The following is a 24,323-nucleotide window of genomic DNA, read 5'->3' as shown; positions in this document are numbered from 1 at the left end:
CTCCACTCTGACCTTGAATTTTACTAGGCTGCTACAACACACACAGATCCATTTTTGATACCCCCACTGCCAATCCTTAACAGCAGAACAAGGACACATATTAAAGAAGATATCTTATTAGAAGTGTGTGCACTGAAAGAGTCAAAGGATATGCATTCACATTCAAAAAGGCCTCATTTGACCACAGTTGCTATCTGATCTTAGATCTTCGTATTCTAAAGCAGCCTTCCCCAAACTGGTGCCGCCCAAGATGTCTTGGACTACAACTCCCATAAGCCTTTGCCAGAACTCATGATATCTATATGCTACTTCTAGGACCAGAGACTTCAGGACTCTGAATACCTGTTGCTGGGGAGCAACAACATGAGAGGACTAATGCCCTCATGTTGAGTTTGTGGACCTCCTATATGCAGCTGGCTGGCTGAGGCATGGACTAGGATCTAATGCAACAGGGTTCCTTCTGTGTTCCTAGGATGAGGGTGATAGGCATTCAAGATCCATTTTCCAGCACACCTCATTTAGTTTCAGAAAGGCTTAACCATTGAAAAGAAACATGTTCTCAACCCAGTATTTTAGACCTTATTTAAAATGCATTCGTTTCCTTTCAGGGACACCAAATTAAGCATGATCTGCTCCAATGTGAGCCTCAAACACTGATCAAAATTACAATGGAATAATGGAAACATATAGCACAAACCCCCATAAATGGGAACTTTATTAAACTAGCAAGATAAACTCAGAAATGTATAAATGGTCCATTAAATACATCCAGTTCATTTTTACAGATACTTCTTATATAGAAATTTACTTACACTTTCCGAACATGTAACATTTAAATTATTTTCTCTTTTCAAGCTTACTACCATCAAAAGGTAATAAAAAAAATCCAACACCTGCTTTTGCAGATGAGCACACAAAAAGATACAGGTAGCGCCAAATGGACAGATTACTGCATTCAAACCATGGAGGGAGGAGTACCCAAGAAGCTTATAAAACCAACAACAAGGATTCCTTCCAAGCACCTTTACTATAAAGAGGGAGCCCAAGTCAACATTCACACTGAGATGGTGTCTTGTTTGAGAGGGCCCAGTAGCACACTTGGTGACATTCTGGCATACTTTCTGAGGAGTTCCTGAAAACTATTTCTATAATGGGACAAAGAAATAAAAATAAAAATGTAAGGCCATGAACTGAAATGGTAGAATTGGTTGGTTGAGTCAAGTTCAGCATGGTGCCTCTCTGCTGACGAAAGAGTCTGAGCCAATGGAGGCTCCATGAACTGAACTGGAGGGAGTTTATTTTAGCAAATCTCTCCTTTCTCCTGCAGACATCTACCACATCACTCCTGAAGTTCCCCCACTCCCTTGAGCAGATGGGAGTCGGACAGGGGGCTGCAGAAGGAAGAGAGAATGGTCTTCCTTCTGCTAGTGGAAGCATCTGCTAGATCAAAGATTTTCCCATCAATGGAGGGACTCAACCCTCAAGATTCAATTGTCACATCAGTGCAAGTGTCTTGTTGTGACTGATTACACTTCGTATTAGATGAAGGAAGGAAGAAAAAGTGGGGAGGGCTAATGGGGAGGGATGACCAGCTCATAGTCATCTGTCCAACTATTTCCATTGCATGGGTATTTTTAATAAAAAGGGTTTTCATAGATGACTTGGATAGCAACTATTTAAGTACATAGGCTGAGCAGCAACAGCCAGTTTCCCCACCTACTTATATGTATCTGGAAAGGGACCAAAGGGAAGGCAGAACTCGTAGTGACAAGTTTTTCCTCATTCTCTGTATCTTAGTCTGACCTGATGTCATTTTTTTTGCAGTGAACCAGAGTCTTTTTTATATATAAAAACAAAGCTTATCAAAAAGTGAAGTTTAAAAAGTAGTGTTAAAATCTGCATCCTGAGCAAAATAAGCTTAATTTACCAAAAATTGGGGGGGGGGTGGAGTTTTTTGTCACGCAAAGAAGGAACTTGCATGTTTTGGGCCAGCTGGTCATTTTGATAAAAGAAAATAGGCAGCAGGGAAATCAAAGGCTCTTCCCAATAAGAGCCATAGCAGCATTTTAAAGTCACCTGACAGTAGTTAAAAACGAATGGGAATGAGAATTGGCAGGAAAAGTGCTCCGCTAGAGGTTGTAGCCCTCGTAGTATCTGTGATGTGTAATATAAATATGGCACTTTTGTATATGCCAAAAGCTGGCAAGTTTGCATGTTAACTGACACAAGGCAAGTCACCTGTAGCCATTTCCCCCCAGCTACTACTTGTGGTTTCTGAAAGTCACAACCTTCAGGCTAATCCTACTAATTCCAGCACCAGTCATTCCATTAACTATTCTATTTGTACATGCAAGGCAGTTTTGTCACACTCTTGGAGAATAAACCTTCTGCCCAGCAGAGTTTCCCCTCCTTCCTACAGACACACATACAATTTAAGACATGCTGCAAATCCCTCAGATGATATTACAACCAACGCCCCGCCCCGCCCCCCGCAACACAGCAATATCCTGTTTGATCCTATTATAGGCCAGAGGTTCTTTGTGTCCAATTGCCAGCAATGGACCCAGCAACAGACACTTTTTTTTCTTGGACCCAATGAATTAAAGCGATCCACATCTGCTTTCCATACTTTCCCAAAAAATAATTCAAGACGGCATTTTCAGAAAAGCAGTGTTCATACAACTGGCCATAATCCCTAGCTCTGTTTTCCTTTCCTTTTCATTAAACAGATGCATTCCTTTAGCGTGTAAAATTCATGTAGAGGTACTATCTCCCAAAAGCAAAGGAACTTTGTTACAGCAATTCCATCACAGTAATGGTCAATACATTCAGTTCAGACATACAGCAGGATCCACACAATGTACCTTTAGTTTGCATTTGGTATTATTAATACATTAACATTTGGGGTTATTTCACACAGCAGGAAAATGCAGTGTTTAAAAGAGCTGGTTTTCACATTCTGTATTGCCAAACACTACACACACTCTTTATTTTCAAAAGTGATTCAGCAGTTTCCCTATTGTAGTCTGATTTCCATCTTTACATTTGAGAGATGTTGACTTTTCCATTATCATTTGTTCCTTTAGCACGGGCTCCGCTTTAACACTTAGAAGGTCACCATTGTCAGTGTTCCTTTTGATAAACCTAGCACTATTTGCTCGCTTGAGCGTGCCTCCACCACTTTCCCTTGGATAAGAATCGTCAGTGGCTGTTGTCATCTTCATCCTAGGAAGCCTCTGAGACAGAGACCTTGTGAGGGCTGGAGCTTTGGAAGGGGCTGGCAAATCCACCTTGGCACATTTTGAGGAAGAGGCCACTGTATTCCTTGCAAAGCTCGGAACTGGAGCTGGTGTCTTGGGGACAGGGGCCGTTGTGCTTTTGCTGGCTTCAGTAGGGGATGGGGGTTTGGTCAAAGAGCGGCACATCTTTGTTTCGTCATTCTTCGACTTGGGGACATACCTGACTGGTTTGGAGCTTGGCTTTTTGAAAGAGCCCTTGTGCTGGAGCGGCTCTCTCTCAAAATGGCCGCTACTTGAAGCTGCCGTCCCCCTCTGGAATTTCGGCTCCTCTACAGATGTGCTCTGCCTGTACTGAGGTTTTGGCGCTGCCTCTGCGGAGTTGCCCCGGATGGAGTTGCGACGCGTGAGTCGTGCTTCAGGTGCACCGGTGTCTCTGGGTGCTGGCTTAGGATCTGGCTTTTTGGTACAGCTCGGGGGTGCTGCTTTAGTTGACCTGGAAATGGGCACTACTTTTCTCATACTCGCATTCTCCGAAGAATTCAGCGTTCTGACTGACGGTCTGGGGGGGTTGAGAGGACCACTGCCGGGTTTTGCAGCACTTGAAGATTTATCTTTCAGAGAATTCCTCTTTGGCCCCACTGCATCTTTGCTTCTCACAGGTTTTTCCTTCGGGAGACCTGACCTGCTGCCGGAGTCATCCTTATCAGCAGAAAGCGAGTTCAGGCCCAAAACGGCATCACCACCAGCCTGAAGATCATTCCTAAAAGAGGCAATAGCACCGTCTTTGCTGTTCACTTGGTTGTTGCCCCCGAGCCTTGGATCATTTCCTTCTGGCAGATCAAACATCAAAGAACAGTCAGAAGTCTCAGATACACAGAACATTGGTCCATGTGCCTTATTTCCTGAAACACTGCCATCTGAGGATGTGGGGCTATCACTGCCTGGTTCCAGAGCTTCAGGGGCATGGCCTGCTACTTTGGCTGCATGGTCAGCTTTTGATTTTCTGAAGGCTGGTACAGGAGGAGCTACTATGCCAGGAGTGTATAAGCTTGAGTCACCCAGAGTCTCCAAACCCCTCGCATCAGCCTCAAAATGAACTGCAGATAGGTCCTCCACATCATCTGGTTCATGGGGGTCAAGCTTCAGCAGCCCTGGAACATGTTCATCTTCTTCAAGGGACAAGTCCCAGGGGGCTGCATCTGTGGCTTTCGTACAAGGCACATCAAATCTATACTTGTCATTGTCAGCACTCTCTTGGTCGCTGTAGAGATTAGCATGGGCAGTGCTATCGTCCTCGAGGCTTACCACGTGATCAGAATGAGATGGGGGCAACTGGAAGTAGCTGCACTCCACGCCTTCTTCCGGTGCCTGGTGCAAGTGCAAGTTGGTTAAACCAAGATCTCCAGGCTCTCTAGATTCAGTCCAGGCCACGCTGGGTCTTGCTTGACCTGCATGCTCACGAGGAAGGCTGTTGGACTTGTTTGGATCCTCACCCTTTGAGGTCTCCAGGAAACTCAACAGCTCTCTGTCTGCAGTGACTCCCAGGGAATGCCGGGAACGCCTGGTGCTGACATTTCTGTAAGAAGGACTTTGCGGTCTCTGCTGCAAGAAGGGCAGAAATTCTTCAAGTCCTCTCTTGGTCAACATCCCAACATCATTTTCACTGCTGCTCCTGCCAAAAGCTCCGAGATCCCCGGCAACCCAGGATCGGCGTTTTAGCTCCAACTCCTTTAATCGCTGTTGTTGTTGAAGTTCTTGGGCCTCTCTTTCCTTGTTTTCCTGTTTAGAAAGAGAAAAGGGGCGGGGAAAAGGAATTCAAAAATTTTAAATTTAACATTTTTACATTTTTCATGTTCTTCCCTGTCATTTGAGTTTGGTTCTTGAGTACAAATTACTATGACAACAATTTTCTGCTTAGGTACTGGTTAAAGCAGGAAAACACTCCCTCCCCCAAAAGCATCTATTTAGGCCTGGCTGGTGAAGATGTTATGACATACTTGCTTCCCATGCTCAGGTTCATTATCCTGCAGCTTTCTTTGCAATTCAACTTAATATGACTATTGTTCTGAATCCTAGTTAAATGGTACTGCTTAAGTAAGCCTCCAATTAAAAAACAAAACAAAAAAACCCATAATGCAGGTCAGCCAGGTAAATGTAATAAAATTCTTGGTCAGGTTAAACTTTCACAAACAGAGTATATACAGAAGGATAAATTCTTAGATATTTATTACTTTACTCTCAAAGTGCTCTCTCAAATAAGAAGTTGTTGTTTATTTAAAGGGCAAAGGTGCCTATGACATGATGTTTCTTGCTCTTTCTTGAACAGGAAACTCTAAACCTTTGCTCATACATGAATGTATGCAACCTAAAAGCACTAAAACAAACTAAACATTTTGTGGTTTTGGAACGCTTACAAGTGGAGCATGTGAAGCTGTCTCCTACCTGGTCAGACTGTGCGTCTTTTTAGACAAGGGATGCAGCTCCTTTCCCAGGCACACACTTCCATGGGAGAAGGAGAAGTTTAAAATCCCCCACTGTGATCTCCTCCTTCCCTCCAGATCAACTATTAGGAAGCTGCTGAGCAGTGGCAAATAGAGAGCTGCTCCTTTCAGAAATGCTATTTTGAGGTACCAGCTCCCAACAGAACAGCAAGGGAAGTCTTTAGGAACCTCTGCTTCCTAAAGCTATAGTAGCTGAAGAGGGAGGCAACTGGAGCATTGCAAACATCAGAAGAGATGGGGCATGTCCAATATCCTCCAAGGCTTGCAATACTCTGCCTACTTCCCACTTCAACTACTGGTTGAAGGGGTGGTTCCTAAGAGTGGCAATTTTTCAGCACCATTTGGACAATCACTGAGAAGAGGCTGCTGGACTGATCTAAATAGCGTATGGGCAGCATACATCCTGCCAGTTCCTCGCTTATTGTCTCATCTGAGGCTTCTTCCAGACAGTTGCTATTTAAAGGTCAGGTTCAATAACATACCAGAAAATTCAGGTTGCACAATTCAGGTTGATTGGGTGCTCCTGCACAGCAATCCCACTCCCTGCCCCCTCCCTAAAATATTACTTTTTGCTATAAGAACCTTAATGGGGAAATGCAAGAAAAGTGTGGGATAATGCTTGAAGTTGACATCCTCTAACCTTCCCACAATCAAATCAGAATGAGTGCTCATTATGTAGCCAAGGCCTTCAAACCTCCCAGTAAACAAATTAGGATGGACAGTTAAGAAGCTCACTCTGGAAGTGACTTGAGTGGCAGTAGCTCTCCAGGTTTTCAGGGAGAGATCTTTCCTGTCACCATCTACCCTATTCTTTATTTTTAAACAGGAAGCACCAGTCATTGAATGCGGGACCTTTTGCAAGCAACCTTAACTCTCCTTTCGGAGCAACTATACTCTCTTCACCATATGAATGATATGCCCCCATCCAAGCTTCAGCAATTGATTAGTTTAGGGCTATGATTGCCAAACAGTATGTCCCCCATGTCAGGGGGCTGCCATCGGAACAGGGGAGGGAGGCATGGGAATACAGAGAGCCGCCCACGCTTCTGAGGAGCAGCTCTTTGTCCAACGGTGGGGAAAGCCACACCTCCAGTGGAGCAGAGGGGGAATGGGAAAGCTGAGTGAGGTGAGGGCTCAAAGATGCTACTGAGAGCCCAAGCGCCTCACCTAGCCCGGCCGGCCAGGAAACAGGCATGCTGTTTTCGTCACCCAGTTTACGCAGAGGTGTGAAACACAAGGAGGGAAGGCGGAGATTTGGGGTGTCTAAGTTCTTATGCTGGGGGGGCGGGAACCGGAAGGGGCCACTCCCGGAATCTGCAAGTGATTGAGACGGACATGAACTTTCTGGTCCTGCACTGTAAATAGTTTGCACAAATAAAAACCTGCTAAACCTGGTTACTCATGAGCAACCACCTCACCACCTGACACCCTACTATGGTTAAATTCAATTTCTGAGCAAGCTCAGAATTTGGCAAGGAAAGTCAAATTCAGTATAAGGTTTCTAGGCCATGTGACAATAGGTTTGAAAGCATGTGGGCATTGCCTGATGAACATTCTGAAGACAGGAATCCATGTCAGTTCTTCAGTACCAAATATAACAACTACTACTACTTTATTTATACCCCACCCATCTGGCTGGGTTTCCCTAGCCACTCTGGGCAGCTTACAGACAAATATGTTTTGCTCACACAACTAGTACATATGTGCAAATTGACCCAACAGATAAAGGATTTCTCCTGTTTTCTATGCAAATCAATAAATCAAGGAATAATGGTTAGGTTTGGGTTTAGCCTCCTGAGCACCCCTGGATCTGTTGCAATACTGTTGCAGCCTGGGACTTCTGCCACAGGAGGATTTAGGGGAGTGTGAACAGTCTGCCTGCAGTGGGTGTCAAGATGAGAGGGTGCCACAACAACAACGGACAATGGAAGGCAAGAGGTGGGGGGGGCACCAAATTTTGGTGCCACACAGGATGCTGCTGAAATCTTAAAGCCCAAAGTCCACCACAGATTTTGATGATGGGGTTTGTTAGGTGACTCCTGCCCAATGGGAGGTGTTCAATGCTAGTCCTACCCAGAGTAGACCAACTGAAGTTAATAAACATAGAATTGTAGAATCATGATTAACCTGGCTTCATTCATTTCAATGGGTGTACTCTGCGAAAGACTAACATTCAATTCCACCCAGAGGCTTACCAAAAGCATACAAGGAGGACCATGGAGGAGTAGGAATTGCAACCCAGGTTTCCTACTGCCATATGTTCCAAACTCTAATGGATACCCCCTCCCATTTAACACTTCTCTCTCTCATGGATGCCCCAGAGCTGAAACATAAAATGGCACACACCACTCTCTTCATCCAGTTAGCAGCATTTTTATTCTGAGAAGCAACACCTGCTGCATACTAAAAAACATACACTGAGTGCACCTGCTTACACTGCTGTTCAACAGTTCAAGGCCACAGATGCATGACCTTTTGGATCAAAAGGAGCCAAATGCTCTTCAGTATACATATATGACTCCAGGCATTTTGCCTATTGTCATTTAAAAAAAGCACAAGAAAGATTGCAGTGTTTGCATGCCTCGGGCACAGAGGCCAGTCATGTGGCCACCTGCAGTTTTATCTCTAGACAATGGCTGGTGGTGTCTTTGCTTCCACCCAAAAAAACTGGGCTACAAGACAATGGACTACACAAGACAATGGACCTGATAATGCCCTTTCCCCCTCACCCATTAATGATAATACAAACCAAGAAAAAGCATTGTGGGGATTTGCTTGCAGAGATCTGAAGCACTATACAAATTTAATAAGTAAGTAAACTAAAATAATCCTAAACTGTGCGCAGCAAACAATGAAATTTAAACAGCTATATCTTAATAAAATCTTTTCTGTAACAAAATGTTGGTTTGAGGTTGGAAGAAGCCATTGTTGCAACAGGTGTCCTACAACACACACAACTTTGTTCCATTATATTAAAGTTACCAGACGCCCCCATTTCCCGGGGACAGTCCCTGGATTTACAAATCAGTCCCCATAGAAAAGCCACTGAAGTTGAAAAGTGTCCCCGGATTCACTGGAAAAAAAATCTGGTAACCTTACATATCATATGAAGGATTACCACTATTAAAATCATCCAACAGTAATGTAGCTTAGTTACATAAAAGTCAGTGGATATTTCAGGTAATATTCAACAAAGCTTTACTCAGAATAAATTATTTAAAGTCAATCAGCATGATTAAGTTAGATCTGTTAATTTCAAAAAGCCAAGTACAACTTAGCTGAATACTACTCTCACAGTTTTGTAGAGATGTTCTTCTTACCTTAACGGCTTTGCTGAACCTAAGACAAAAATCCCTAAATATCTGAAAACACTCTTCCAGTTTCATGGTTTCTTTATCTTCGCATAAGAAGTCCATAAGGGCATGTGATTCCTTCAGCAATTCCCGTTTCCAGCGCTCCAACTCTTTTATCTCTTTTACAGCAAACTTAAAATAAAACCGAAATACAAATTAGATCCAAACAGAGACTGACCAGTTTTAGTATCTGTTAAAGTCTAGGATGAATGTTAACTGGCTTGAGACTACAGGACTATAGTGTTTGGAGCTGTTTGGCTGAAGCTTTGCTGCCCTAGATGAACATATATACCTTTTCTGCCACTGGCCAAACAGGTTTTTTGAAACCTTCAAGACCAGGTTATTAGAAGCAATAGTGAATAAACAAATAATAAACGAAAGGTAGAAAAGATTGGAAGAAAAAGAATTCATTGGGCATACTCAGCACAGCGTCCGGAGTGCAGCGGAGCACATAAAACGCTGGAAAGGCCTTCCTTGCAATGGTGGTGGTGAGTCAGCTCAACCTCTTGCTCTCCGGTTGTATTTATAATATCCATTTTGGAAAATGATATTTATGTCCCGTATTTTGCACAACCAAAGGAGGCAACCCTACTTCCCACAAGTATTTGCTTGGTCAATGTGAGAACAGGATGCCAGACTGATCCAGCAAGCTTATATTATGTTTTTATATGCACACTAAAATTCCAGCACAACACATTTTTAGACAGCTTGCAAGAACTCAGCCTTATACCTGCCTTTTAAACATCGTGAGAATTTGCCTATAGGAACACTTAGTTTGAAACTCAAATCCAGTTTGAGATTTGACAAACACTGTTCAAGCAACATTTGTTTCATCAAGATAAGATGTTGCATCCATGGATTTTAAGAAGATTAACTTGTTGTTTTCCTATCCCCCTTTGTTCATAACAAGCATGCACACAGGTACTTGCAGAAACCTTTACTCATCTAATAAAAGAGCATTATTTAACAATGAAGCCAGTGCCAGAAATGTATTAATCTTTGTTTTCTCGGTGGTTTCCCTTACAAAGCAAGAAATCAAATGGGGAGCCCAAGGGTTTGCAAATGGGGAGCATGTAAATGTTGCCTTCAGAAGGGTAGATAATCTTCGCTTTGTCAGCCATCCAAAAAGAAAAAAAAGAGTGTCACTCAACAAGGTATTTATTGAGATAAGCTAAAGGAGCGACGTGGAAAATTGGCTCCACCTTTCATATTAGTAGCTTATTCACAAGGATGGGAGAAGCCAAATTTTAAATCAGGTTACTCACCCACCATTTTTAGGAAGTGTTACATAAGGTGAACCTTGTAAAATGAAGAGCGATTCATTTGGAATTACTCCTGATGTTTAAAACAAAAAACATGGATGCTAAAGAGATTCCAAACATGGCCTAATACAGCAAATTTAGTAGCAATGGGGCAGAATACAATTGTTCAGATATGGTAACAAACATGCTGAGCAGCGCATGGGAACCTATATAGTGGAAACTATAGGAAATGTGCAGCACAGAATCTAAAGTTCTCCGGAGCAATAAATAAATTGCACCTGAATATCTAAAGTGTGAACACAAAAACAGGTTATGAAATTACTGTTTGAACTGGGTTTGTAGACTCTGGTTTGTGCTAGCCATGCTTATACATCTGCTCCAAGCAAACCAGGGCTAAAGCAGCATTCCAGATTCTCCCGTCTGCCTGCCAGCAAGCAACATGACAAGCAGGTCTTGCTATTATCTCTCCAAGCATACCCACCAGGGAATGAGCTTTGCTTAGCAAGCTGAGCCATGATTTCACTGCATACTCAGAATCTTAAATCAGGGGTAAGGCAAGAAACCAGAATTAAGCTGTATCTCTCACACCCAGCCATTGAGAGCAAGATTTGAAGGGTTTTTGAAAAAAAATGTGGTTGCTTCTGTTTAGTGCAAAGCCAACCCTTTTTACAGTTTTAGCAGCTTTTGCTAGAAAACAGTACGAGCAAATGCTGTTTCCTACAGGTGTTTTCAGCCACTCATAAAACAACCTCATTGGTTTAAAAACAACAACCCAGAAACATGGTACTTTGCTTTCCTGAAATTCAGAAATCAAAGTTCCATAGAAAGAAAACGATGCAAATTATTTAAAAATTTGGGAGCTATAAACCAATCAAATCTGATGTGCTAGGCACATATTCTCTGAGACATTGCCACTGGTGAAGTGTTCCTGCAACTACTATTGTACTCATGTACAGAGACAAATGAGACTGTTTCTCATCTCCTTTAACGTCTCCACCAAGCATTTCACAAGAAGCAAACAGGTCTATGGGAAGGGGTCAGAAAGGGGTCAGAAAGCAGCCAGAATCTTTAAGTTTCCCTACAAAACTGGGAGAGCTACAAACTTGTTCCTCTTTACAAAAAGCTGGGGTTCTCAGGATGCATACCCAGGAAAGCCAAGCTGGAAAGCCAAGTTGTGCAATTCACTGGATGACATCAGCATCTTCCCTGCAGACTACCAGTATTTAAACTGAAGCTTTTGTGGAATTGTTTGCAATGGATATCCAAACATGTCAAATTAAAATAAAACTACCCCCTCCAAAAAACAACAAACCCAGGGATAAAGGCAGCACATAGGAGGGGTATCTGCTAGAGGGGGAAATGATTTTAAAATCTTTACTTCTTCATAAGCAAAATATAAAATCAATAATTTAGTTTAGAAGCATTACTGAAATACAGTTTAGGGCCACCTAATTTAAGATGCAATGTATCCTTGCTCTTCAAAGTAGCAGATAAAATTGCAGCTGTGGTCTAAACCACAGAGCCTATGGCTTGCTGATCAGAAGGTCAGCAGTTCGAATCCCCATGACGGGGTGAGCTCCCGTTGCTCGGTCCCTGCTCCTGCCAACCTAGCAGTTCGAAAACACGTCAAGTGCAAGTAGATAAATAGGTGGGAAGGTAAACGCCGTTTCCGTGTGCTGCTCTGGTTTGCCAGAAGCGGCTTAGTCATGCTGGCCACAGGACCCGGAAGCTGTACGCTGGCTCCCTCGGCCAATAAAGCGAGATGAGCGCCGCAACCCCAGAGTCGGCCACAACTGGACCTAACAATGAGGGGTCCCTTTACTTTATCTATTAATGGCAGCTGCCTAAGCCTGATTGCCCCCACACTCAGCATTCTTCTCTGTAAAAAAGGCTCCCTTGAAATGCTTACCAGTAGTATGAAACACTGTGGCAGGGCACTCCTAGACTAAATATTACAGCGTGTTAAGGACATTAGTGAAATTCACCAAGGGTGCAGAATATGGGCATAAGAAGGAACTGAAGTGGCAGAAATCTCCCAACAAACCTGGAGGAAGCCTTCCATCTGGTGAAACAGTTCAGAGTCCCGCCGAATATTATCCTTAAGAGACTTTGTTTTGACTGAGAGTTGATGGAGCTCTGCTTCTATACTTTCAAGAGATATTCTGCAAGGAAAGAGTTGTAATTGAAAACAATTTTAGAGAGAAGAGCTACCCACCAATAAGTGCTGACTACCTAACTAATTAAAAACACACACATGACAGCAAGTGTTATAACACAACGAGGTGAACAAACTGGACCTGCCAGTTTAGCAAATCTTCCCACAGTAGAAGATATGACCTAATAATTTCCCCTCCCATTATTTTCAGTGATCAAGGTTTTATGCCAAAGCAATTTCATCAAGAAGTTTCAGTAATGGACTCTGACCAAAGGGCAAAATATTTCCCCAGACTACCTGTCACTAAATTAAAAGAGCCTGGGATTCCCGAGTCACAGATCTTGGGCACCCAAGGAGTCGTAAGAGTGGTGGAACATCTACAATGTTACAACTCCTGTTCTGTGCAGCTCTGTCCATTCTTGATACATCTTCACAGAAACTTAAGTTTTAAGGCAGGGGCTGAGTGCACAATGTTTTTCTTCTTGAGGACAATATTCCCTTGGGAATAATCTGTCAGGAGACACAGACCAATGGCAGGCAGAACCAGAGAGTAAAGTGTTATGGATGAACTAATCCAGAATTTGCTTCCATTTTCACCTTAGATTAGAATCCCAACCCTATTTAGCAGCAACCTTTTTGTTTTGACGGGTAATTTAGGATCTACAGAGTGGTCTTTTAGTACTGTGTAAGAGACCAATACAGCTGATGTTCTGATAGGCAAGTAGAAGTTAATTCTTTTCTAACATTAGCGTTTTTTGCACATGCATGGCAGAAGCATACCAATATGCTCTCAAACAGCTTGACTGGTGGGGTAGGGTAGGAGTGTTTTTCTCCCCAACCAGAGAAAAATTAAAAGACGGAAACAAAATGTTAATCAAATAGAGTATTGCTCCTTGTTGTAAACCTACACAGAAAGTGAGAAAACACTTTAAGAAGCCAGGAAAAATAAGGAAGGAATTCTAATAGGATGGAAGAATGTGACAGCTTAGTAGGCATGGTTGCATGTGGCCTCTGGGGTCACAGGTTGCCTATCAGATGCTTTAAGAAGCTCTAGTCACTTGTCTCATCACCCCCGTAACAGAGCTTCCCATCTGGTGATGAGAGAAGAAAAGGAACGGGAAACATGTATGTTTTCTTAACAACCACATTATAACTCACTATCAATTAAAAAGAGAACCAATTGTTGTTCTCAGTTCCATAGTTCCCTGCAAATTGATATCAGCTCTCAGTTTTAAAAAAACAAACAACTACACTATTTCTGCTCAACCTTACATAACTTGACTTTGAAGTTTGGTTTTCTGCTTGCAGGATTTTTTAAGGATTTGTCACCAAACCACAGGGATAATTCTTCCCCAAGAGAGTTACCCTACCTAGGTCAGTTGAGGAAAGTTGTTAAATCACCAAATAATCCCCTGTAATACCAATACTTAACTCTAATCAGTTGTTCTATCAACAAAATTATGTGGAGACCAATAACCTTGAACGAGTTAGCAGTCCTTCTGAAAAGCCCTTAAAGATAAACTCAGAAAACCTCTAAACATGAAGGCATGCTTCAGGCATCGTTCTATCCACAGTGAAAATGAAACCACAGAGTCTATAGTAAACACTTGTTAAGATCTCAGTTTTCACACCAAAACTTTGTGCATGTATTGAAGTGCTTCACAAAGAAAAAAGTTCCCAGTCAAAGTTCTCAGTTTTCTTGCTTACCTGGCTGCCTCCTGAACATGCTGTAGTTTGTCTGAAAAGGCTAGAAGACCTCTATCCTTCTTTTGGGCTTCCTGAAACAAACAAAGTGACCCCATAAAATTCCACTCCCATGCTGAAACAGTACATAAACTTAGAGGCCTTTTTGGAAGTGCAGCCGAAGAGGTTTCTGTTTTAAACCTGCTGTGTTTGTTTTAGAAGACTCTCTTTTAGAAGGCTAGGAAGGATCTAATTAAACAAGGTAAAAAAGACATTTTCTATTTTAGAGAGCCTGAGAATTAATAATCCTTCAGTGAATTCAACCCAGGTGCACTAAGGAGAGCTATTAGGCAAAAGCAGTGTACTAATGCCATGTATGCAATCTAATACAATATTTCCTGCTTAATCTCCACCTAATATCCCCTCTTTTCTCTGTCCCCCTCCCCCGGCGCCTTCAGATTAGCTGTTAAACCTATTTGCACAGGGATATTCACAAAGTCACAGAAACTAATGCTAAGACTTAGAACAAACTAGGCAAAGATTAACTATAATCACCATCAAGGTTAAACTAATTGCAAATTGACAATTATATACATGTAAGGAAAATCTTAATCTATGCAACCAGTTTCAAAAGAAATACGAGGGCATTGCCCTCCTCTTAAATCTTATGAGAATCGCACACACCCTGAAGTATTATCAGCAAGTAATCTATCAGATGAGGTAGCTTCTTCACAAACAACAGTTTAAGATTGGCATAGCTAGGTAGACAGGACAATCTAGAATTGGGAATTTTAAATACAATACCCAGAAAGTGCTTGTTCCAAGACTTTTAACTGCATGCTTACTCTGCACATTTTAGCATTGCAATAATAAATTAATGAAACCTGCGAAGAGCTTAACAATAACCATTAAAATTAAATGTTGCTCTTAAATTCTGTGGCATGCATGCCCCCCCCCCCCCGCGCGCCTATCAATCACCTCCCCCTGCTGCTTAGATTTCTGCAGCCTGCTATCTTGGAAATGATTGTTATTTACATACCAAAGCAACAAAATGAAGCAGATTCATCCCAGGCTTGTTTGCTTTTGTATCTGCCAACTTGAGTAATGAGGATAGCTTAAAGCCAACTGCATTGCCAGCATATCCTCCCTAAGGAGTGGAGAGGGGAGGGGTGATGGAAAAGACAGACAGAAGAGGTACAAGATGTCAATCTGCAATACTGTAAATTCTGACCCTCTCCCCCCAATGCCCCCCAAATGAAGCTTGTCCACTTACTGCATTCATAATATTCCCAGCCTGAAGGACCAAGTGCAATATGGAATGTAACTCTTCACAGCACATTAGCTCTGCAAAAACAACAACAACAACAACAACATAAGGTTCTGAATCCATGGGCTGTTTTCAAATGGCATCCAAGAAAGATTTTATTGCTCCAGAAAAATTGCAGTCAAACCAGGCATTATTATTTTTTTGGAGGGCGATTAAAGGAAAGTTCCCAAGCAAGGCAAGGGAAAAGCCAAAGCCCTACTGGCAAGCCTCATGCTGACTGGCACACTGAGTATTTTGGAACCAACTCTGCAAAGAGTCTGACCAGATTGCCTGCTCACTTAACAGTGATGTACAAACCAGCACTACAGCTTGGTAAGGTGCTTGACATTATTTATGGAATAGTTAAGTCAGCAGAGCATGAGACTCTTAATCTCAAGGTTGTGGGATCAAGACCCATGTTGGGCAAAATATAACAGCATTGCAGGGGTTTGGGCTAGATGGCTCACATGGTCTCTTCCATCTCTACAGTTCTATGATTCTACTCCTAAGTGTTAAATGTTTTCAGCCACTCGCTTACCAATAAAAGAAGGGCAAGAAATCTGAAGAGGCAAAAAAATGCAGTTTTGTCTATTGAGTATCACCAAGGCTGTCAGGCAAGGGGCAACTAACCTGTAACCCTCCAAATGTTGCTGGACTACAACTCCCATCAGCCCCAACTAGCATGGTCAACAGTCAGGGAGCATGAGAGATGTAGTCCAACATCATCTTGGGGAGTCACAGTTCTTTCAATATACTGATTAACCTAGTGTGCTGCATTGGAAGCCAACAAATCATTGTCAGCCTACAAGCACTTTTTATTCCTCAACTTATTAATTTGCACATTTCTGAAAGAGGCCACTGTTATTCTTGTTCAATAGATGTGACCTAAAGGCCAAAGGTTTTCCTGTAACCAGTGCTTATGTACCCAGGCCACAATTAAATTCATACATTATAAGGAGTATGTGGGAGGAAGCAAGAAAATGAAACAGGAACTTAGAATGGTCTGTTTGAGTAAACGCTGCAGTTTCTGGGTCAGTTCATGAACTGCAAAATGCTAATTTGGATGTATGAAGGGTTTAAACAAAGCTACAAATATAGTATGATTTATTTTTCTTAGATCCCACCCTTCCTCTTGGGAGAGCCTAGGAAAGTTAACCATCATAATAAACACTACAAAATAGTTTTTTAAAAAACCACAATTAAACCACTGACCAGCAAGAAATAAAATGTATCAGAAATAGTACTGGATGAATCCCAAGCCGGAATTAAGATTGCTGGAAGAAATATCAACAACCTCAGATATGCAGATGACACAACCTTGACGGAAGAAAGTGAGGAGGAATTAAAGAACCTTTTAATGAAGGCGAAAGAGGAGAACGCAAAATATGGTCTGAAGTTCAACATCAAAAGAACTAAGATCATGGCCACTGGTCCCATCACCTCCTGGCAAATAGAAGGGGAAGAAATGGAGATAGTGAGAGATTTTACTTTCTTGGGCTCCATGATCACTGCAGATGGTGACAGCAGTCATGAAATTAAAAGACGCCTGCTCCTTGGGAGAAAGGCGATAGCAAACCTAGACAACATCCTAAAAAGCAGATGCCAAATAAGGTCTGCATAGCTAAAGCTATGGTTTTCCCAGTAGTGATGTATGGAAGTGAGAACTGGACCATAAAGAAGGCTGATTGCCGAAGAACTGATGCTTTTGAATTATGGTGCTGGAGGAGACTCTTGAGAGTCCCATGGACTGCAAGTAGATCAAACCTCTCCATTCTGAAGCAAATCAGCCCTGAGTGCTCACTGGAAGGACAGATCCTGAATCTGAGGCTCCAATACTTTGGCCACCCCATGAGAAGAGAAGACTCCCTGGAAAAGACCCTGATGCTGGGAAAGATGGAGGGCACTAGGAGAAGGGGACGTCAGAGGACGAGATGGTTGGACAGTGTTCTCGAAGCTACCAGCATGAGTTTGACCAAACTGCGGGAGGCAGTGGAAGACAGGAGTGCCTGGTGTGCCTGGTCCATGGGGTCACAAAGAGTCAGGCACGACTAAACAACAACAACTACCAGAATAATTAACCTATATGCAATTCTTAACGTATTGAAATAGTGTACATTTTCTATGTACAGTCAAGTCCATGCTGATGTTTCCCTCCTCATTTTCAAGAGCTTACCATAAAGCCATTACCCCTTAATGCCAGAACACTGCTCTGTGCACTTGGCAAGTGGGTAGCAATCAATGACCTTATAGCTCTTAAAAGCAGGTTCAAGCCTGAGTGCGCACGCCTGCCAACCTGAAATGGTGGTGAGAAATGCAGTGTAGGGACTGGAGTAACGGTAAGGAGAACTTCTCAAGGCTTTATTGGCTTCTGTCATATAGGATACTAACCTATGGTTTATTTTAACTGTGGTTTGCAGTACAAACCAGGCTTAGTCTTGTAGATGAGCAAGTAACCGTGGCTTGTTTTGCCTAATTGTAACTGCTCTGTAGCCAGGTGGGCAGGGCGTAGAAATGAACTGGGGTTAAATACAAGCTGAAATTTGTAAACCAACATCAAACCATGGTCTTTGATTTGATCACAACCTGATTCAAGGTGGATCACAATGACAGCACTACAACCGTAGAAATAGAAAGTGAAAAAAATGGACACGTGTTTTGGCTGTACGAAGGGTCCCAGCTGAAAATTACCAGAATGGATGTCACTACTCCACAAATGAGAAAATACTGCAAGTTATTTCATATACAGGAAAGGAGTATCATCAGTACAAACAAGTGGGAGAATGACTTCAATAATGTGGCCTTGTGATCAAAGTTAAGAATTTTGAGACACATATCAGACTGATAACACACACGCACCTTTGTGGAATGTGTCAGAGCTGGCTAGCTTCCTTTAAATAGCTAATAGGTACCTGAAATTCCAGATCTCATCTCTCTAGTTAAGTTGATTAACCTGCTAAGAAAAACAAGTGCCTAATGCATGCTGCAGCATGTTTAATTACCCTTTGTAGCCATTCTTATAATTGTCATGTCTTTCTGAAGAGAAGTACAAGATGGGGAGAATTCTTTTTTTAACACCATGGCTTCGAGTCGCAGTGAATAGCTGAAAAACAAACAAATTAAGATTTAGAACTGGTATACAAGTGAGAGAGAATTTATAGTGAATGGAAAAGGGCTTAGCATTTCCTTACTTTGGCACCTGGATTAGTAGGTACATAAAAGAATCTGCTTGACACAGTTTTGATAGGTCTCCAGTGAAATCCTTTAATTTCTTTACCTAGGAATGGGGGGGGGGGAGAGAGAGAGAGACAAGAGGTTGATAAGAATCAAACTGGTCACTGTTCAAACCAATGTTAAAGAATGAACTGAGATTTAAGAGCTCACCATGATTTTAAAAATTGTATTTGGTGCTAGGACTAGATCTTATGGCAGATAGCTACATCAAAAGCAAGGCCCATGCATATATTACCAAGTAACATTGGGTTTGCCATTGTCCTTTAAGTTTCTCTTCCCCAGGTTCACCTGTCTGTCTACTGTTTTTATTGCAGCAGAAGGATATCTCAGCACAACACCGTCTCATTCATTTTCTGCCGCTAACATTTATTGGGGAGAGAGATAGGACACTGGGCTGCTGTTTCTAACAAGGGCCCTTTGTCTGCTGTTAAATCTAGTTCAAGCCCAAGACACTTTGTTTAAATACAAACATTTAGAGGTGGGGTTGGGTTTTTTGTTTCTGTTTCTTGCTTTCTTTTTGGCAAAGCTTGATAGCCTACATCTAGGAAGTATGCCACCATGCCTGAAATGTATTTACTAAAACAAGCTGACACTTTCTTTTGCCCCCACATTTATTTATTTAAATGTTTTTATACTACCTTTCATAGCAAGGCACTTCTCCAGGCACAGGCAAACTTGGCCCTCCAGATGTTTTGGGACTACAACTCCCATCATCCCTAGCTAACAGGACCAGTGGTCAGGGATGATGGGAGTTGTAGTCCCGAAACATCTGAAGGGCCGAGTTTGCCTATGCCTGCACTTCATAAAGGAAAGGCAGGACAAAAGCTTCCCAGGACCCACACTATTGCCAACTGATGACAGGAACTTTGCAGAGCCCCTCTCCCCACATGCCAACTGCTGAGCTATAGTGCACCATTTGCTCCTTATCAGGGAAAAATGGAATTGTGAGTTATGAGTCCCTGAGCTGCTGTGTGCTCAGGCAGGTTGTATGTGTAGCAAGCAGTCCTTGTCTGGAGACTGTATCACAGCAAACCTTCCCAGCTGCTCCTACATAGCTCCTGGTGTGTCTGGCTCCCTGCAGGGCTGAACTGTGTCTGATAAAAGTGCTCTTCTTTCAACCATACTTTTTTGAAAATGTAATTGTCAAACAAGCCAGACTCTAGAAAAATGACCCAGTTCTCTCTGTGGTTAGAACTAACAAGGGGCAAAGAGTTGTTCAACTGTTTATTTCTCAAAATAAGCTCAAAATCTCATGGAAATGTACAATAAAAAAATTAAAACAACCATAAAATAATAAAATACAGAACAAACGAACAACACTGAATCCAGTTAATTATCTAGGAAATTTGGGCAAAACCAGCATTTTCAACAGGTGATGAAATATAAAAATGATAGGAGCCTGGTACATTCCCCCCCCCCACTAAATTTAACTGTCACTCACACACGCCTCTGTTTCAAACATGGGCTCGATTCAGACTTTGCCTGAATGCAAAATATTGCTTTGGGGCAGCAGAAAGCATCAATGAATAAGTGCATTGCTAGGAAAAGCAGAGGTTTCCACAAGCATTAAATGTGTTCATTTGACTGCTTATCATTGAAATGTTTTGTCTGACAAGTATCAGGCATGCAGAGGACCACGAGATCAATCTCCATGTTGTCACAAAACTGGCATAAGGCAAACACACCTGGCAGTTAATAGTACTGAGCGCTACAAGACAGCACGAGACAGCCTGCCAACACATTACCGTGGAAATTATCAAAAACAAGTTGTGTCTCATTTCTCCTTGCCTCCCTCCCTCCCTTTCTCCTTTAGGGGGACAATTTCACACATTCTTGGCCTTTACTCAGACAAGGATATGGTATCTACATTACTTTTGGAAACCGTGAGCCTACATACTTTACAATTTGTGGGTAGATTAATAGAACATGAAGAGGAAAATAGTTTACTTTAAAAAAATTAAAATCAAACTTTTACATACTTCTAAACTTGCAACACCTAAAGCAAACCTGTAAGAATTTTAAAAACCTCTTTAAAAAGTCAATAATTGCTTTGCTGCAAAGATAATTGAAGCACTCCTACTTAGTATGCAAATTAATGATCGTAATATCTGTTATGTATTTGTTTAGTGCTCCTTGAATCCTTCATAGACACTGATTGTGGAAGCTGTGGGTGTACAGATAGCTTCCGTACTCATAAGGTACTTTAGAAAAAAGGCACCCACGCTGAAGACAAGGGTAGGCAAAAAACAAATGCAACGTTAACTGGCTATGCTTTATCAGGGCAGGCATATTTCATAAGGTGTGAAGTTAATAGGCTTGTTTAGGTAGAAATGGAGGTGGACAGCTTTTCTCATCCCATCGTACCCTCACCTTTTTGCACACCTGGTTCTGATTTCTAAAACTAGAAGTGAGAAACATGGCAAGAAGCTGCACCCCTTACTGTATGGATCCATAAACTAAATCCCAGATTTGTAACAGGACAAGGGGGCGGGGTGGAGATACATTGGTGTGATTAGGTATTGTGAAGGCAAAAGCATTCTGCACATGTTCAAAGCCCCTCTGTATTGTACACATTCAAAAACTGAGCCCCAATGTTTGTTTTTAGATCTGGCATATTTCCCAAGAGCTACTTAAACAAACCCTACCTATATCCAAATGTTCTAAAACAGGCATGGCCAAACTTGGCTCTCCAAATGTTTTGGGACTACAATTCCCATCATCCCCTGACCACTGGTCCTGTTAGCTAGAGATGATGGGAGTTGTATTCCCAAAACAGCTGGAGGGCTGAGTTTGACCAAGCCTGTTTTAAAACTTGGAGAACATTGGAGCAAAGCTTTCCTTTGTTCAATTACCATTATTTTTATAGACTTAAATGTCTGGCTCCCTCACAAAGTCCGTAACACAGTGCTGATGCTCACATGGGTTGTTTGGATTCCTGCCGTTTCCCCCTCCACTGAGACTACGGACACTGGTATGGAAACAGATAATGCAAATATCCAAATGCAGAGCAGAATCTATCTGGTGCCAATCTATAAAACAAGGGTGGTTTATGAACGGGGTCTTTGAAAATATGCAATGTCCACCACCCATTTAAGAGATTGGAGCTCTTCCAAAGAGATGAATGGAACCCATTTCCTTAGTATAAGAATTATGAGTTGGACATCACATAAATTATCACTTGTCAGCCTGGGAGGTGGGCAGCAACTGAATGAAAAAGAATGAAGCAAGTCCTACCTATATAGTTTCTGCTTACAGTAGGATCTTGTTACAGGGAAGGTATTTCTATGCTATTAAGCACAGATTTGGCCCAAAAACAGTTTGCACATTCATGATTTGGTGTTATTTTGTGTATACAACAATGCAACTCATGTGAATATTTCATACCCCCTCGAACAAATGTTACAAAGTAAATGATGTATTATTTAACACAACACAAGCCACTTGTCACTTCTCTATCTTCATGCTTGATTTTTATTTTTCGTTCCCCCAACCTATTTGCATTTCAGTTTTCGTACATCTTTTTAAAAGACAACCCAACGACTGAACATTGCTTAAGTACTTTGCTCCAAATGTCACAAGCCTCTGACAAATAAGAAATATGCACTTTCTAGCTGAGCAGGTACAATAAGGAATAACTGCTCAAGAGAAGAACTTCAGTAGCCTATTGCTTCCTAATGAGCCATTTGCTACTGATGGATAGATAGATACTTTGGCAGGGAACACTATGCAAAGGAAATATTTCAAGGGCTGGGACCTGTAAACAGGGTGATACATTGTTCAACTCTGAATCAATGAAAGTTGAATTCTTTAACAATGTAAACTAAGCGAAACGGTGTAAACAGGAGTCCATAAATTTAGTCACCATGGAAACTGTCCGTCCTTCCTCTGGCAATCATCCCTGCCCTCATCTTCAACTTCCTTAGCTTCAAAAGGCCCTGCCTCTTTCCTGAACCTAAGCTTGTAGGGGAAGTTTCCTGGTCTCCATACTGCACTTTATAGAAACATTCTGAGCAGCTCCAGCATGAAGTCAGAGATGAGACTCTACTCCTATCCTGAGCCCTTCTGTCTTCTCAGAACTTAGGAAAGGGGCACAACATTTGTGTTCAGGGAGCTACGCAAGAGGATCCTGTAGCGTGACTGCTGCCGCCTTCTGAATTCTGTTTACTTTCTGAACTCGTAATAAAAGCCAGAATGTTTTTTTATTATACACCCAGTAGCAAATACAATGGCTAAAGAATTGTAGCATACAGTACACTGGGTATATGGGTAGTTAAAATGATGCCTTAAGTGCAACAGTTACAGGTAGGTAGCTGTGTTGGTCTGCCGTAGTCGAAACTAAATAAAATGGGGGGGGGGGCGGGGATTCCTTCCAGCAGCAAGTGTGCATGCACATGAAAGCTCAGACCAATAACTAACTTAGTTGGTCTCTAAGGTGATACTGGAAGGAATTTTATTTTATTTTATTTATTTTGTGTTGTTTTAACTGCAATATTTTGGGGATTAACATGCTAGCTTCTTAGCTTGCTCAGATCTTCAAGCTAACACTTAAATAAAGAGCTAGCTTGCAATCCAGCAAAATGTTGCAAAGTGTGACTATTTTAATTACTTCTACACCGTAGCAGTAAAACTGTGCAAGTCGAAGCATGTTGATGTTGAGTTATACCAAAAGCATCCATGATATGGCATACACTTGAACAGAACCCTAATTGCAATACTACTATTCCCTCACTTCCTTTGGCTTTGCACACCACCCTCTCTTCTTTCCCAGTCCATCTGTGTAAAGTCATCTCATTTGGCAGCTCTTCGTCTTTAACAATGCTTACTGTCACTCTTCTCATTCCTGAGAGCTACCCTTGACATTCCACACTTTTCAGACCCAGAACTTTGTGTGTCGGCTCACACATGTGCACATACATGTGTCTCCCTTCTCTTGCATCTGGGACTGAATGAAGAAGTCATTGCTCACCTCCCCCCCCCCAAAAAAAAAACCCAAACACATACACACATCCTATTCCTTTGGAACCACCATTAGAAGAAGAAGAAGAGTTTGGATTTGATATCCCGCCTTTCACTCCTCTTCAGGAGTCTCAAAGCGGCTAACATTCTCCTTTCCCTTCCTCCCCCACAACAAACACTCTGTGAGGTGAGTGGGGCTGAGAGACTTCAGAGAAGTGTGACTGGCCCAAAGTCACCCAGCAGCTGCATGTGGAGGTGCAGAGACGCGAACCCGGTTCACCAGATTACGAGTCCACCACTCTCAACTACTACACCACACTGGCACACTGACATTAGAGAAACCTATTTCCCTTTGTTCTTAAATATTCAACTTTTGCCACATCTTCATCTTTGTTCCTTCCTTCTCTTCTTATACACAAGCTGGAGGAGGAGATGTCTTACAACTTCTGGTTCCTCCCCCCCCCCATATCTAAGAGAAGTCATTTCCCCCTGTTTGTATCTACTGTTGGGACACTCCTTCATGACTGGGTCATCCTGGGCCTCAGCACTGGTCTCTGCTAAAGCCACCTTTCCCTTTAGTGATAACATCTGTAAGCCAGTTTATATATTGAGGGAGGTATATTACATAGTCCTCCAT

The 24,323-nt window shown here is 42.2% G+C and overlaps 1 protein-coding gene across 1 annotated transcript in view; it reads right to left on the bottom strand.

The window, feature by feature from the left end:
* Positions 1-687: 687 nt before the first annotated feature.
* The window catches only part of FHDC1 (FH2 domain containing 1), a 48,321-nt gene continuing 24,685 nt past the window's right edge, over positions 688-24,323 (bottom strand). The window contains exons 5-12 of the mRNA XM_081925948.1: positions 18,688-18,773; positions 18,499-18,599; positions 15,467-15,537; positions 15,233-15,340; positions 14,218-14,288; positions 12,400-12,517; positions 9,061-9,225; positions 688-5,018 (exon numbers count right to left, since the gene is read on the bottom strand). Of these exons, the coding sequence (XP_081782074.1) occupies positions 2,994-5,018; positions 9,061-9,225; positions 12,400-12,517; positions 14,218-14,288; positions 15,233-15,340; positions 15,467-15,537; positions 18,499-18,599; positions 18,688-18,773 (2,745 nt within the window). The 3' untranslated portion in view covers positions 688-2,993. The remainder of the gene's footprint in view (positions 5,019-9,060; positions 9,226-12,399; positions 12,518-14,217; positions 14,289-15,232; positions 15,341-15,466; positions 15,538-18,498; positions 18,600-18,687; positions 18,774-24,323) is intronic.

The sequence above is a fragment of the Podarcis melisellensis genome (assembly GCF_964234715.1).
Source record: "Podarcis melisellensis genome assembly, chromosome: 9".
Lineage (NCBI taxonomy): Eukaryota > Metazoa > Chordata > Lepidosauria > Squamata > Lacertidae > Podarcis > Podarcis melisellensis.
The sequence above is the reverse complement of the archived record's forward strand: the minus strand, read 5'-3'. Positions and strand labels throughout refer to the sequence as shown.